The following is a 15,387-nucleotide window of genomic DNA, read 5'->3' on the forward strand; positions in this document are numbered from 1 at the left end:
TCATTGGGCAAAAGGAAGTTGGTTTTAAAGTGTGAAATCATTTGATTCCATTTCTACTTTAGTAAGACAAAAACAGATTACCCTCTACATATGTCTTTAAGGCTTGGGTGATAACACATTTTATTACTGTCTGAGAGATCCCTGTTTCAGAAACAGTAATTGTATTCTTCAGCCTGCTGAGGCAAGATATTTATAGAATCAAGACGTTCTGCTAACAGGACTCTTCCCAGTATGATGCAGTTGTGTTTTAGAGTAGAGGGGAATAGTCGTAATTTCCGAAAGAGTGGGTGGAAGGACAGGTGTCAAACATGACTGGAGTCACTCAGAGGAAAAGAAAACATCTTTCTCATAGGTCATTGCTTAAAAAAATATCATCAGCAGGAGCAATCAGTCTTTGAAAATCAAACTGACTCTGAATGAAGTTATCTATGATTTTATAAAGTAATGTTTTGAAAGAGGTTACTGGTATATCCTGTTATGTGAATGTGGCATGAAGAGTCATGCAGTGAACTGCAAAGTGTTTTTCTAGTTAATATTCTGTATATGTGCTGTTTTATATGGAAAAGAAGAAAAAGAATTCTGTATGTAAAAAGTGGTATTTCTTCTTTGCAGGCTACTACAAGTCGCTTTATTTGTTAATTAACAATAAGCTTCCTTCAAGTATTGAGTATTCTGATGTTTCTCGAGTCCCTATTGCAAAAATACTTCTGGAGAATGTTCTGAAGCCATTGCACTTTATGTATAGCTCCTGTCCAGAAGGCGCAAGGTAAATAATGTTAGATGTTTGTATGTTCTCTATTGTCAGAGGTGCACAGTTTGTTGTTGTAGAGTCTCTAGCTATTTTTTCACTGCAGTCTGTTGATTTATTTGCAATAATAGTTTTTTTTTTTGGTAATGCTGTACATTGATTAAACAATGTAGTTTCAGATGTGTTTAAGAAAAAGGCAGTAAAATGCTGAAGGCTACAATAAGCAACATAGAGAATGGCAAGTATCACAATATGTGGGAACAGTTGTGGAAATGCTTAGATGAGAGCAGAGATGGAGCTAAGGGTAGATGAAAAGAATTTTAGAGTTTGTGACAGAGTAGCTCAGGTTTATGGAGAGAAATAATTAAGTCATAGCTTACAAGCAAAAAGTCAAGTATGTAGAAGATGGGAAAAAATCAAACTGGCTGTATCCCATGTGATAGTGTTTTGCGTTGAAGTATTATTTTGGAGGAAAAAGACTAATTGTGCTTTTTTTTAATTTCAAGATTATAAACAAATTTAACTTCAAGTTAGTTTTCTGTGAGTTCATATAAAGTTTAAAGGATAAAATTACATGTAAGATCATCAAGGAAATGGTGTAGTACAAGAAGTTAATTTTTGAGAAAGTGAGAAATGTGGTTTATTAGCACAGTCTTCTTGATGGATAGGTTCAACCTGGCAAATTGATCTGTTATTCCATGCATATAATTGTAGGAAATCTTGTATTTTCTATAATGACAATTTTTCTTCCTTTCAGGCAGCAGATTTTTGCAGCCTTCACAGAGGAGTTTCTGGCAGCACCTTTTACAGATCAGATATTCCATTTCATCATTCCAGCGCTTGCTGATGTGCAGACCATTTTCCCTTATGAACTTTTTCTGAATGCACTATTATTAGCAGAAAGTGGATGCTCAAGAAGTGGTGATCAAGCCCCATGGCTTTTTTACTTTGTATTAACAGTTGGAGAAACATATTTGGGTGAGAAAGCTGAGTGACCAATTCATTGTTTGTTTGGTGTTTTTTTTTGTGGAAAACAAAACTGATAATACATAACTGTAATAATATTTATTTCCACAATGTGGTTCATTGCCAAGCAAAAAGGACATTTTTGATGGAAGTGTAGGAGGGGTCTGCTTTATTAGCTGTTCTTATCCTTTCACTAAAAAATACACATCCTTTGGGGAGATTTGTAATAATGGGTTTTGGTTGGGTATTTCTGGTAAAATATATTTTATAGTTCAGTGTGGTCTGGCTGGCGATCTTTTATCTCAATGTGTGTGCTATAGGATCCCTGTCAGAGGAAGGACTTCTTGTGTATTTGAGGGTTCTCCAGACTTTTCTCTCTCAGCTGCCTGTGTCTACTGCTGGTACAAGCTGTCAAGATGCAAACAGTGATTCCGAAGATGAGGATGAAGAGATCAGTAAAATGACGGCTACACCAGTAAGCAGTAGAGAATTACTTTGAATTGGTATTATAGCAGCAGCAAATCTAAGCCAAAACATGATCACTGTAAGTCTGGTATTGTTCTAGCTACGTGTAGAAGGAAGCATGTTTATTTCTTAAAAGTAGATGGCTGCTCACTGTATGCAAAGGAAACCGGTTGCTTACGTTAAAACAAACCCCTTACTGCAGTGAGAAATCTTAAAGTACAAATAGTGTGTCTGCTGAAAGACAGAGCTTTTATTTAATAAAAAGTGTTTTGAGTCCTCTTATTTAAACTTTTGTTATACAGAAAGTGTATTACTCTTGAAGTTGATGGTGATGCTAAAATGTCATGGAGCAGACCAATCTGATCTTCCGACTACATGTTTTCATTTTTTTTCCTCATGAACATATTACAAGTTCAGCTACATTCTTTACCTTGTAGAAGTAGCTCTGTATTTAAATATATCCACTACCATGAAAGCCCTCAGAGCTTTCTGTAATACCATATAGAGACTATATTATAAATAGAATTTTTCACTGCAGTTTAAACTTGAACCAGGAAAATTAATCCATGCTAACTTTGACCTGCTAACATTCAAATTAAGGCTTTGAAGAACGAAGTAGGAGAAGTAAATTCAGCAGTTTCTTTATATAATAATTTCTGAAAAGATAGTACCACTGGAAGGGCTTACGCAAACTGTAGTCTTTCCTTGTGGAATGTGTGATAGATCACCATGTTTATGATTTATTTTTTTTTTAAAAAAGTCTCATAGATTGTTTTGCCTCCCCACACTGAGTGAGGAATTCTAGATTTCTGCCTCTTGGGCCTTCTCAGGCTTCCTGGTGTTTTCTCTGTAAACCTTTCTAAGGGATACTGTTCCTATAATACCTACTTACATTTCATGTAAGGTGATAATACATTTCTGAAAGATGCAGCATTTTTAAGACATCAGTATGGAGTGTAGCCTCTTATAGAGCCATACTGCTGGGGAATACACGTTATCTCTTACGTGGACATATTTACATGCACTGTGTTACCATTACCAAAATCTTTATTGAGACAGTGTGAATAAAAGACTTAATCCAATTGTTGCAGAAATGCTTACATTAAAGGGAATCTTTCCCACTAATCTAAGTGAAAAGATCAATGCCAGAACCCAACGGTTGCCTACCCTAGGGATTTCAGTTGGTCTGATACTTCTAAGAATGCTACTGGGATATGCATATGTGCTTATGTTTTAATTATTGTGCAAGAAAACTTTATGTTCTAGTAAAATTCTGAAGTTTTCTTTTTTCTTAAAGGGCATACTGGATCATTAAAAAGACTTAAAGCAAATTTTTCTTTGATATGTTTGTAGGGTGATGGGAGAATATCAGTTCAGTACATAACTGAGGAGTGTCTAAAGAAATTGGATACAAAGCAGCAGACAAACACTCTACTGAATATGGTTTGGAGAGATTCGGCTAGTGAGGAGATTTTTACGCTGATGGCATCAATCTGCCACACGCTAATGGTACAGCACCGAATGATGGTGCCAAAAGTCAGGCAAGTGTAAACAATGGTGATGTTGAACCGCAGTACATCTAAAATTGGTTTTATTAGATAAACTTTTCTTACTTACCTTGTGTGGTTTTTTTCTGTGTTTTCTTTTCTTATCAGCTGAAATAAATAAGAATTTCAGCTTTTAAATAATTCCAGGCAAACCAGAGAGTGGATTCTTTCTGCTTCTCATTTTTCTTCTTTCTCATTGTGTTCTATGGAGTACATGTCAAATACAAAACTGTGTGCTCTTGGTTTGTTTAGTGAGTCACAAATAAGTTAGTACTCCTTCACCACACTGAGGACTGTGGAACAGGTAGTGTTTGTGATCAGAAGATCATACAGAAATAGGGCTTGCAAAGATTCTTGAAAGGAGTTTATCCTTTCCCTTGCTCAGAGGCAGTGTTAAGTGTCATCCTAGCAGGAGTTTGTCTAGCTTGTTTTGAATACTTCTCAGCGATATGGATTCCACAGTCTCTGTAGCTTGTTGAGCACAGAAACCAGCGTGTTCTCTGCTCTCTTTAATGTATAGCCAGAATCTCTGTTGCCAGAAACTAAAATGATTCCTGACTGTTGAAATCACTATTGTTATTTGGCAAGGACTTTGGCACCCGAGACAGAGAAAACAGACTCGTTCCTTTCTACAGCATTCTTTTACAAAGACTGCAAACCACAATGTCAGTAACAACAGAAGAAAATTTTTGAACTTTTTGTCGTCAGACTAAGACCCATAAGTATTAACAGTGTTCTGGTGCAGGTAGTTTTGAATAAGTATGTAGTTGCTAGTAGTAAAGTAAGTATTTAGGGAATGTTGTAAACATAATCAATTCAAACTGCATTGTAAACAGTGATACAGAAAACTAATTAGGTGCTATCTTAGCCTAGTGGTGTTTATAGCTGTTACAGGAAGTAAGATGTCATTGAAACTGTGATTGCTCGATTAGGGTAATTAGTTCTTTGTAGACTAATTGCGTTAGAGCAGGATGTGAGAGCTGAAGATCATAGCAGCAGTTGAATTAGTATGCCCGCTGTATTGTTACAAGTAGTACATTTCCTTGGATAGTAATTACTGAGTTTAAATGCATCACTGCTTTGACTTCAGGTTTGCTGGTGAACTGTGTGGAACAGGGTGTTTAATGAATAAAGAAGTCACACAGAACTTTAATTGTGTCAGTGTGGCATCTATTTCCTTTGAGAAGTCATATTGGGATTTTGCAATTATTTGTTATAACAAGCTAGTTACGCAGTGGATAAATTCACGAGTTATGAACATTTTATGCACTATTTTATAACAGAGAGCAATTTATAAATTTTAACTTTTGAATAGCTCCAAAATAGCTTAAGTTACTGATTTTTAGAAATAAGTAGTAGAGATTACTAAGATATGTGTCGGTGCGTTTTAAACCTGGCTGAAATTACCAAGCATCTATTCTACACTTTTTTTTTGAGTTTTTTTTAAAAGGACAGGTGATGCTTGTTTTAAAGGTAGTAAACATTGTGCCATTTCAAAAGACAGTTAAAAAAGATTTTCCTTCACGAGTTTCCACTTTTTGTAATTGTTATTTGACTTTTTTAATTGCTGAAATGATTTTATAAAATTACATGACAGTCTTTTGAAAGATGCTTCATTTGTTTTGAAACTAACTTTTAAATTGCTTATTATTCTGAGTAAGCTTTATTTAATTAAACTGCAGAAATAGTTAAGCAGAAGTAATTTATTGAGAATTCCTTTTAATCTATTCTAAGGGTTCAAAAATGCTCTTTTATTTTCTGTTTGCAAACCTACTAAGTGAATTAGTTTAAAAGATAAAAAAGGTTATTACAAAGATTTTGCATATTTAACAGCATTTACAACTGCAATAGAAAATTATAATTAAAGACCTAAAAAAACTTGCAAAGTGGGATGCTAAAAAAAAAAGAGTAATAACTGTAAATAACTTTTCAATAGCTCTAAAGAAAATCAGCCTAAGCCTAACACAGGCTTTGGAAGGGAGGTGATGACAAATATCTCTATTGTTTTAATAGTTCTGAGATTTTTTCCCTTCTTGGAAACAGGGAAGAAACTCATAATATAGGCTTATGTCCTTCCATTAAAGCTGAACGCTTTTTCTTCTGGTGGCTCATTTACATCTTTGATTTCACTGATGACGATGATTTATGGTGTTAGGAACATCAGCGTTTCTGCGTTAGCTCAGTGATTTCTTTGATTTTGCAACATAGACCAAGGGAGAAAGAACAACATACCTAAAGTCAGTATATTTTTGAGTAGCAGGAGCTAGCCTCTAGCAGTTCTTTTCTGATTCTGTAGAGTTGAAGAAAAGACCCTGCAAGACTGGGAAGCCATAGCTGTAGCTTGTGTTCTGTAAGCCAGATGAGAGCTGTAGAATAAAATCCTGTTTGTAATGAAGTTGTTAGGAATCGTAATTGTTTTCAAAGTGGCAGGGCTTTTCTTTTCACTGTAAAGCTGATATATATTGTCGAATGCAGTTATTAAAAAAAAAAAAAAGAGAAAACAGGAGTCTTGCATTGTAGTTTTCATTATAAAGAGATTTGCAAGACTTTTGTTCATCAAACTATACTTTTAACTAGTATGAAACACTTTGAGATGTAATTTATTACTACAGGCCTCAGGTCATCACTACAGTGTAATATTAAATAGCAACGGAAACTGCTTGTACTGGGTCACTATCAGCCGTCTGGTTAGTGCCCCAGAGTAATTGCTAATCTTAGTTTAACAGTTTCATAGTGACTGTACATTACTACTGTTTAATTAGCGTAATGTTGCTGATCTTAACCTGTCCTTGAAAATTGTTTGGAAAGCTGACGTTCTGGTGTAAGATGAGCAGCCTGTATTCATACATATGTTGAAGATTTGTAGGCTTTACGTAGGGCTATTTTAGTAGTTCTTTTAGGTATGTTCTTATGCTGTTGTTTTTCTTAAAACCAGAACCATTGCATATGGAGTTTCTACATTTTTTTAAGCTTTGCTTCATATTCTTTGTTCAATATGAAGAGAAGCAGAAGCATGAAGCAGCCTAGAGAGTGATGTAGTTCATTTAACGATGGCTTTGCGTTCTGTCTCGTACCTGTGACACCTTGCAGTTCTGAAGTGCCAAAATCCACTGCCCTGGCAGCAGTGACCTTTCACAGGCTGTATGAGCTCCTCTCATTCTAGCGTATTCTCTTCATTAACTTAAATGGTCTCAGTGGGAAACTGGGCCCAATTTATGACCTAGACTGAAAATCTTGCCTTTAACTAATTAACTTGTAGTGGTGCCTCAGCTAAATTAAGCTTAATGGGTCATTTAATCTGTCCCATTGCGCAGGAGGAATTTGACACTTATTTTACGCCAGAGGTACCCAAAATACCATTCTGGCAAGTACACATAAATCATGTGGCTTTTGTGGACAATTAGATACCTACAGAGAGAAACAACGTTCTAAATAGATGATTGTTATGTACTTACTTTTGGGAGCAGGTAATTCAATTTGAGATGATTAAAACAGATACTTACGTTCACTCCAGTGATTCTGTTAACTCTGTCATAGCCTGTGGCTGAGACAGCGTGCATTTTTCCACTTAAAAGGAGCTTATCCTTTCTGATAGCTGAGAAATGATTCTTCTCCCAAACTACAGCGCTAAATCTGAGTATTGAACTTTATAGAAAATCTATTAATGAATCAGCTATATAAAACCACATATAATGATCTCATAATGACGAGGTGGTTGGTATGCAGTGAGATTTTTCAAGAAAATGCAGGAACACCAGATGGGATGGATGAAAACCTGAGATTTAAACTTTAGCTATTTTGTTTTTAGGAGAGTGCAAATATTGAAAATTACTGCCCCCCCAGTTAGATTATTTATTTTTACGCAAATTCTTGTAATTTCTAATCTTTTTTATTTGTATTGTTTATGTGCGTGTTTTTTTTCTTGAAAGGAAGAAGTGATCGATATTGTATGGACACTCAGGGTTTACATTAACTGATCTCTAAACTTTGTGGATTGATAGTGCTTAGCCCTTAGGATACATAAGCTATCCCTGTAATGTGCTACAGTTTATTAGGAATTATTATTCTCTGCTGTGTCATTTTAATGTAGTTCTACCTGGAAATGCTGTTTTTTACCAGATGCACATCTTTTTTCTGCCAAAGAAAAAGACAGAAAATGAGGCAATTTTTGACCTATTTTAATTCTAAAAAGATATTTGTGGGGTTTTTTTTTACTTTCATTTTTTTTAAATTTAATTTTTTTAGGCTTTTTCAAGTATTTTTTAAATGTGTAGCCAAAAATTTTGTAACTTTTTAGTACAGCCAATTCTTGAATGTTTCCTTTCCCTGTGGGTTGTTTTTTTTCTGCTACAATTGTTATCTTCTACTCTCTATACCTGGAGTGACTGGCAGTAGATTGTTTCTGCTCTCATTATGGTCACAGTGGATTGTATTTCAGGTGAATTCGGTGATGTAGAAGTTTTGTACTGCATGGCGTAATTCACCCTTCTGTATTTAGCTTGCAGTTTCTTGTTGATTTTCTGCTAACAGTATGGAACCTATAAAATTCATGAATTCATCTGCTTTGTGTTTCATAGGTATATTGACAAAATAGGTTGTATGATAACATCTTCTACCAAATTTGCATTTTGGTATTTAACTAGATTTTCAGGGAAGGGAAATGTGAAAGTTGAATACATCTAGCATTTCTGGAATCGGGCCATGAAATATAGTGGTTGCTACAATTGACTGCCTGAATCACGGATATGGAATAAAAATGGCTAAAACTTAGACAAAGGTTATTATTATAAGCTCTTAAGGTTTGTCCTTCTTTTCCCTTCATTATTGCTGAATAGTGCTAGAATGAAAAAATGAATTACATTATGATAGGTTCAGTGTCCATAATGTTTGTTCATTTCTGCTAAAACTATTACATAATTTCCAGGGATGATTGTAAAATTAACAAGTTTTTACTTGGAAGGCCTTGTGAGACCTAATGGCACTGTGCCAAATTACTTTTCATTTCAAATATGAGTCTGAAAACTGAAGGTCACTGAGGAAATTTCTCATTTCAGAAACCAAGACATCTGAGCTATAATTCACATGTTTAAACATTAAAATACAAATCCTTATTCTGAATTAGCTAGATATAATAAGCCTTTTCTTAAATGATAATGCGTAATTTCCACCCAAATGTCAAAATAATGTGGCTTTAGAAGGAAGTAAAATTCCCATGTATCAAATTCAAGTTTAATTTTTTCAAAAATTCCACCTATTTGAAGTTAAGCTTAGTTTTACAATAAAACTTTAAGATCTTTAACTGGCCTTAGCTGCAGTTACTTCAGACATTATTGAAATTTATTAATAATCACCAACATGCAACTTCTCTGCAATGTTTGAAGCTCCCAGCTCTTTTTAAGAGTACCAAGCTGTCTATTTAAAATTCAAGGGTTTTGAAACAAGAGGGGTGGTATTTTAGCAAATACACGCTGCAAGCCAGTGGTTGCTAATATTTAATTTCCTTTCTTCTGCATTCTTTCATGTTTCCAAAACTCCCTGTACGTGTGAAACTCTATCCTTTGATGATGAATTTTGCCCTTCCTAATGCTATTTTATCCTTGTACAGTTCCTTGTCTGTGTGACTGGCATGTGAAAAAAGAGCACTCATAGCAAAAAAAAAAAAAAAAAAAAAGGCATGTGGGGGCTTCAGCAGCCAGTAGGGAGGACCCAGAGGCATATTTCTGCGTATTTGTTTGTGATTCTGCATGTAGGTTTTCTTGTGTTTTTTTTTGGTTTTGTCTTTAAGTGAGTTGTTGCTTAAGCCAAACCATTTTCAAATGTTTGTAAGTGTTTACTGATACTTTACTTTTTTTCTCTGTAATGTGTACTTCCTTTCCTTTTGCCATCTGGCAAATTTTACTATATCCCTGTGGTCTGTAATAAATACTGGTTTTTTTCAGGCAGCAGCAGTTCTTGTCTACCCTTCCCGCTCCTGTTTTCCAATCTTCCTACCTTTTGAATGCAGGAAATTTTGATATTATGATGCTGTTGACCTCTGAGAGCTCCTCTATGGACCTCAGTATCTGTTTTAATTTACTTATTCTAATAGTAACTATGCAACCTAGGAAATTATCATTTAGGATAGCTAACTGAATATAGTTCTTCAGTATCTGAAAAATGTCAGTTTAGTCAGTCAGATCCCATTTGGTTTCCTAAAAGACATGAATTGTTTCAAATGATGTTTTATCACATATGTTGCTTCCTGCAGGGGAAAAAATAGATTGAGAGAGATCCTTTAATTCCAGGAAGCTTTTTGTTTCATATTTCTGTAAGAAGTTTATCATGTCGTAATCGTGTCTGAAGTAATGTGGTTAAAGTTGGTCCTGTATATAACTCATTTGTGAACGTACACTTTTATTTTTACAGGTGTGTAAACCATTTTCTGTCTATAGAGAGATTAGTTTACGTGTATGGGTAGCTATCCTCAAAGACATTGTTCCATTAAGGTTGTTATATTTATGTCTACCATGCAGAATATAACAGTAAAATAGCTACATAATTTTAAATCAATAATTGCTTCTAGTGTAAAGGTATTTTAATTTACTTTTGCAAAAATTTCTGTTTTGTAATTGTCAGAAGAACCACACAAGTGACCTGTTAGCTAGCAATTTGGTGTGGTTTGCTGTATTAGAATTTTAAAAAATCCCAGATAAATAACTCAGAGTGTATGTTATTTTTATTTAATTCTGTAGAATACTGCAAATTTGGGTCTGTGTTGTTTGGTTTGTTGCTGAGTTAATGAAAACTGTATTTTAGGTATAAGGATTTATATGCTTGGTTTTCAGCTTTGGGACTTTCACCACATTTAATTAGAATAAGAACCTCTGTCTTAAAACAATAAATTTAAATTGTTAATGTTTGAGAAATGCTTGACAGAAAAGTTCTTATAGAAGCACTGTGTTTTATGAGTACAGTATTTTGGAAGACAAAATTTATTTGAACTTCCTCTTGCAGGCTTCTTTATAGTTTAGCCTTTAATGCCAGATTCCTGAGGCATCTTTGGTATTTGATATCTTCAATGACTACACGAATGATTACAGGGTATGTATGATACCATTTCTGAAACTGAGTCTTTGCTAAAATAGAGCGCATCTAGTGAAAAAGAACGAGACAATTGGGGATATCACAGTGGTCATGGAAGATGATTGAAAACAAAACTGTTAGTGGTTACTTAGCTCCTATAATTTTATAAAACTGAGCAAAATCTTGGGAAATGGTCAGTTGTGAATAATTACAGGTAAATAAATAAAATCTTTATTTAAAATAAGATGGATGTTTTGCAGTTCTTAAAATGCTTACTAGCATCAATGTGACACTGGACCTCCAACTACTTCATCCCAAGTATGTGAGTTTTATCTTGCATGCTTTGACTAGTCAAGAAATTGATGGTGACAGAAGCATGTTCCCAGGAACTGAGGCATTGGACCTAGAGATCTGTTCTGTGCTGACATGCAGATTGCTTTCTGTCTTTGCTTCATGTCTCTGTTCTAAACCAAAAAGTATCTGTAGTCTGTAATAGTTAACGCAGAAGTTTGTATATCATCAAGACACTCAGAAGCTATAGTGACAAGAACTTAGAAAGAGTAATTTTATTTTGCAAGAATGGGAAGTAATTAAACTCAGAGTGCCATCCTTACTTTGCTGTAGTAGCTACTGATAAATATTTTTTTGATAGGATGCTGAAGTTACTACTTTTTTAGAGTAATTAATTAACCATCTCTAACTTTGCATTTTATATTTTAAGGTCTATGGTGCCACTCCTTCAAGTGATTTCAAGAGGCTCTCCAATGTCTTTAGAAGACTCTAGTCGAATTATCCCTCTCTTCTACCTTTTTAGTTCTTTGTTTAGTCATTCACTTATTTCTATTCATGATAATGAGTTCTTTGGTGATCCAATAGAAGGTGAGTTTCAAGCATAATAAATAGCAACGTTTTGCAAAATGGTTTTGTGTAAGACCACATTGTTCCCTAGGCAGTGATTTGCTGACATCTGTGGGGAGGGCTCTTCTGGGCTGGCTTGCTGATAGTCCCCTGAGCACACAGTTGTCAGCTGGTTCTTTCATGGAGATTGCATTTAGGAAAAAGAGGGAAAATAGATGGTCTGCACCTTGGGAACTCAGCTGTACAGGGTCTGATATGGAGGTTCTTTAATCATGATAATTTTTCATGTGAGTGAAGTTCTTCTGGACTGAACTCTAATATAAAAAAATAACATTGCAGGAATCACAAAAGAGCATAAGAGAAATTAAGATTGTTGTGACTGCAAACAACAACAAGACCTGATTGCCTTTATAAATGTTTACCCATTCTCTTTTTGGTTGATGTTTCTTTTCTCTACCTTTAGATTTTGTGTGTGAATAATACTGTTCCAGTGAAATAAGCGTGCTTTTAATAAAAAAATTATTAGGAAAAAGTTTTTAAACAAATTTAAAGTTGTGTTTTATGTAGTTGTAGGTCAAAGACAATCATCAATGATGCCTTTTACACTAGAAGAGCTTGTAATATTATCACGCTGCCTTCGAGATGCGTGTTTAGGAATCATAAAGTTGGCTTACCCAGAAACAAAACCAGAAGTTCGTGAAGAATATGTTGCAGCGTTTAGAAGCGTTGGAGTAACAAAAAATACAGAAATGCAGCAGTGTATACAGACAGAACAAAAAAGATGGATTCAATTATTCAAGGTAAATCGTGTCAATTTTCAGAGCATATTTAAATAAAATTTTCAGGCTGCTGCTGCAGTTCTGAAAGCAGGTACGTGTAATTTTCTCTGGTTATAATCAACATAATTGTCATAAGGAACGTGGATTTGGGAAGGTTGCTTTTTGGCGTATATGCTAAACTTTGAGTAATATAAATTCTGAGGACTGTAACAATTTTTTTTTTTTCCTTCCGGCAACTCTTAAATTTTCCTCCTTATCCTATTTATAAAAAAGCCGTTGTATAGAATGCAGATTTTAACCCGGACTTCCATGCAGCAAGGTACTTAAGCATGTTGTTATAACTTCAGGTGTGAAATTCTCATGGAATAATATGCTTATTTAGGTACTTCTGTATCAGAGGCTTCACTAAATTGGTACCATGCTGGTAGTACTCTCTTTGGGTTTACTGGAATACTGATGGAATCGTGAATCCAGCTTAGCAGATGTAGACTTAATGTATGCTCCCTCTGGATCTCTACCAGTGTATTTCTGATAGTTTTATCCATGTCATCCTACCTAAGACATGAGTTAAGAGAGGCTGGAAATGTTGGCAGGACAAAATCTAATAGAACTGTTGCCGAAAAAAAGGAATACTTGACTTGTCGTGAAAATTCTGCAGCAAACACATCTAGTCAGCTAAAATTGCTCATTAAAGAAGTGGGAGCAGAAGAAATGCATTTTCCAAATTGAATGCTAGATTTACAGTCTGTTTAATACTGACGACCTCTCGCACACTAATGTTCAGTTCGAGTCATCAGCTGTCCCTTCAGGTCTTTTATCACTGCTTTTGTCAAGCTATCTATTTAATTGAAAGAAGTTAATTGAATGAAAATGATCAACTAAGCTTGTATTAATATTGCTAATGGAACTTTCTTCTTGGCCATGTTTGGAGAAAGATGTCATGCTAGACTTTAGGAAAGGCCCATTAAGGCTTGCACTTAACCTGATGGGCTAATTAAGGAATGCTTATTCATTCTACAAGTCTAAGATAGCCTCTATCCAGCCTATTCTGCTTGATTTTACAACACATTTCACTTACGACCATAAGCATTAATAGCAGTGAGAGTAACTGATAATGTTTTGATTGCATTGAATACAGTCCTAATGCACCACTGAACTTGTAATTTGCACAGATTGATCTAATATATGTTTGCACAATTTAATTTAATTACTTGTCTTTAAATTGCCAAATAAACTTTCAATTTAAAGGTCACAAGTGAAAACCTCAATAGGTCTATTTTTCTAAGAAGGATGACATGCCAGGAGTATTATTATGTATACAGTTTATATCACACCATCTTCTGTTTCTTCTCTTTAGTTTGTAATATTTAGTTAATCTTTTCATAAATGTCTTGCATTTCAGGTGAATTTGATGTAAAATCTCAAATTACTCTGTCCCATGTTGGCAGTCAGGAATTAAACTTAGAGTGGAACTGTCTAAACTTGATGTAATCTTAAATTTTCAGTAGCCAAGGTTGTTCTCCATTGGGTGAATTACAAATTTAAAGTTTGAGAGTATCTTGATGGCTCTGATTCTACACAAAAAGTAGCTAAATAACAAAGCTTCCCTTGTTTGCTCCTTCAGATACATATTTTTACACCTAGTAATTCAACACAGCTGAAGTTCAGCTCATTAAGAAAGCAACTGTATGCACTATTGGGTCTTTCCCAAGAGGGGCTTCAAAATAGCTTCTTGCTAGTGAGCAGGCAGGAATATCTTCTTCCAAATCATTAGAACAAAGCTTAAGTAATTAATCATACATATAAGATCTTGAAGTAGAAAATACCTTTCTTTCTTGTACACTACGTCAAATACATGAGAGATTTATCTTAGAAAGCATTTGCTGGCGGCTTGCAGGGAAAGGCACGTTCCTTCCTTATCATCTATGCTTTTAATTTGTCTTTTTTTCTTTCAATTTCTCATGCTTGTATTGTGTATTTTCCATGCCATTGCTTTCTAACAAAATACATTCCTGGATGTATGTGCAAATATAGGCCTTACTTCTGCAAGGTAATGGTAAATCTGAGAACAGTGAGACTGCTGACAATGATGTGTTTATTTGCTAGGAGATTGGGGGTCTTTGGAATGGTGAGATTTACATCTGGAAATGTCTTTATTCAGTAGAATCTCCCTTTTTTGGCTTGCTGTAATATTGCGTATTGTAGTCGACTGTTGCAGATTTCATAGGAGGTCTGAAGTTATGAGTACATGAAAATGTGTTTTGTCAAATAGAAGAATTATTTCATTATCTTGAGATAATCCTTTGAAGTTAAGCTGCTATTTCTGTTGAATTTTAGTTCTGAATTTTACTTGCATTTTGTGCTTTATTGGAAAGAAATCCCCATTTTAATATTATTTATTGAAGTGGGTCTTTCCTTTCAATAAAATGTATACCTCCGATTGCAAAGGAGTCCTGAGTTTAGATTGCAGGTATTCTCAGGACCCATTCATTGTATAGGTGTAACTCCAGTCCCACCGCATTTGATTCATCTTCCCTTAAGGATTCTTTGTCTTCTTGTAAAATACGTTATTAGCATGGTCTTCATGTAGATAATTTTTTCTGATTTTTTTTTCTTCCTCCCTTTTTTTTTAATTTTTTTTTTTAATTTCTTTTAAGTATAGTGGTAATGGGACCGCATAGCTTCAGTGACTCATCTAACCTGCACTGAATTTTATAAGGGCAAGGTGATGAAAATTCCTGTGTAGTCAGACGGTTCCCTTAATAGCGTTCTTCTTTATTCAAGACATTACTTTACAAACTGGATCTTAAAAGGTCTTTGGTATAGTATCTAGACGCAGAATCGTTTAGAAGATCCATTAAACTTTGTTACTATTGACATCTGCGCATTATAACTGTCTTTCATAAAGATTATTTCAGAAAAGCTGTGTGTATGTTTTTTTCTATTCATTTTTCAAGTGCTA

General features: G+C 34.7%; 1 protein-coding gene across 1 annotated transcript in view; it reads left to right on the forward strand.

Annotated features, from left to right (window-relative positions):
* Positions 1–15,387, forward strand: part of UBE3C (ubiquitin protein ligase E3C) — a 75,770-nt gene that overhangs the window by 19,008 nt on the left and 41,375 nt on the right. Inside the window, exons 7-13 of the mRNA XM_069859306.1 lie at positions 613–766; positions 1,506–1,726; positions 2,035–2,189; positions 3,533–3,720; positions 10,720–10,806; positions 11,510–11,667; positions 12,214–12,446. Of these exons, the coding sequence (XP_069715407.1) occupies positions 613–766; positions 1,506–1,726; positions 2,035–2,189; positions 3,533–3,720; positions 10,720–10,806; positions 11,510–11,667; positions 12,214–12,446 (1,196 nt within the window). The remainder of the gene's footprint in view (positions 1–612; positions 767–1,505; positions 1,727–2,034; positions 2,190–3,532; positions 3,721–10,719; positions 10,807–11,509; positions 11,668–12,213; positions 12,447–15,387) is intronic.

This window comes from Phaenicophaeus curvirostris, chromosome 6, assembly GCF_032191515.1.
Source record: "Phaenicophaeus curvirostris isolate KB17595 chromosome 6, BPBGC_Pcur_1.0, whole genome shotgun sequence".
Classification (NCBI taxonomy): Eukaryota; Metazoa; Chordata; class Aves; order Cuculiformes; family Cuculidae; genus Phaenicophaeus; species Phaenicophaeus curvirostris.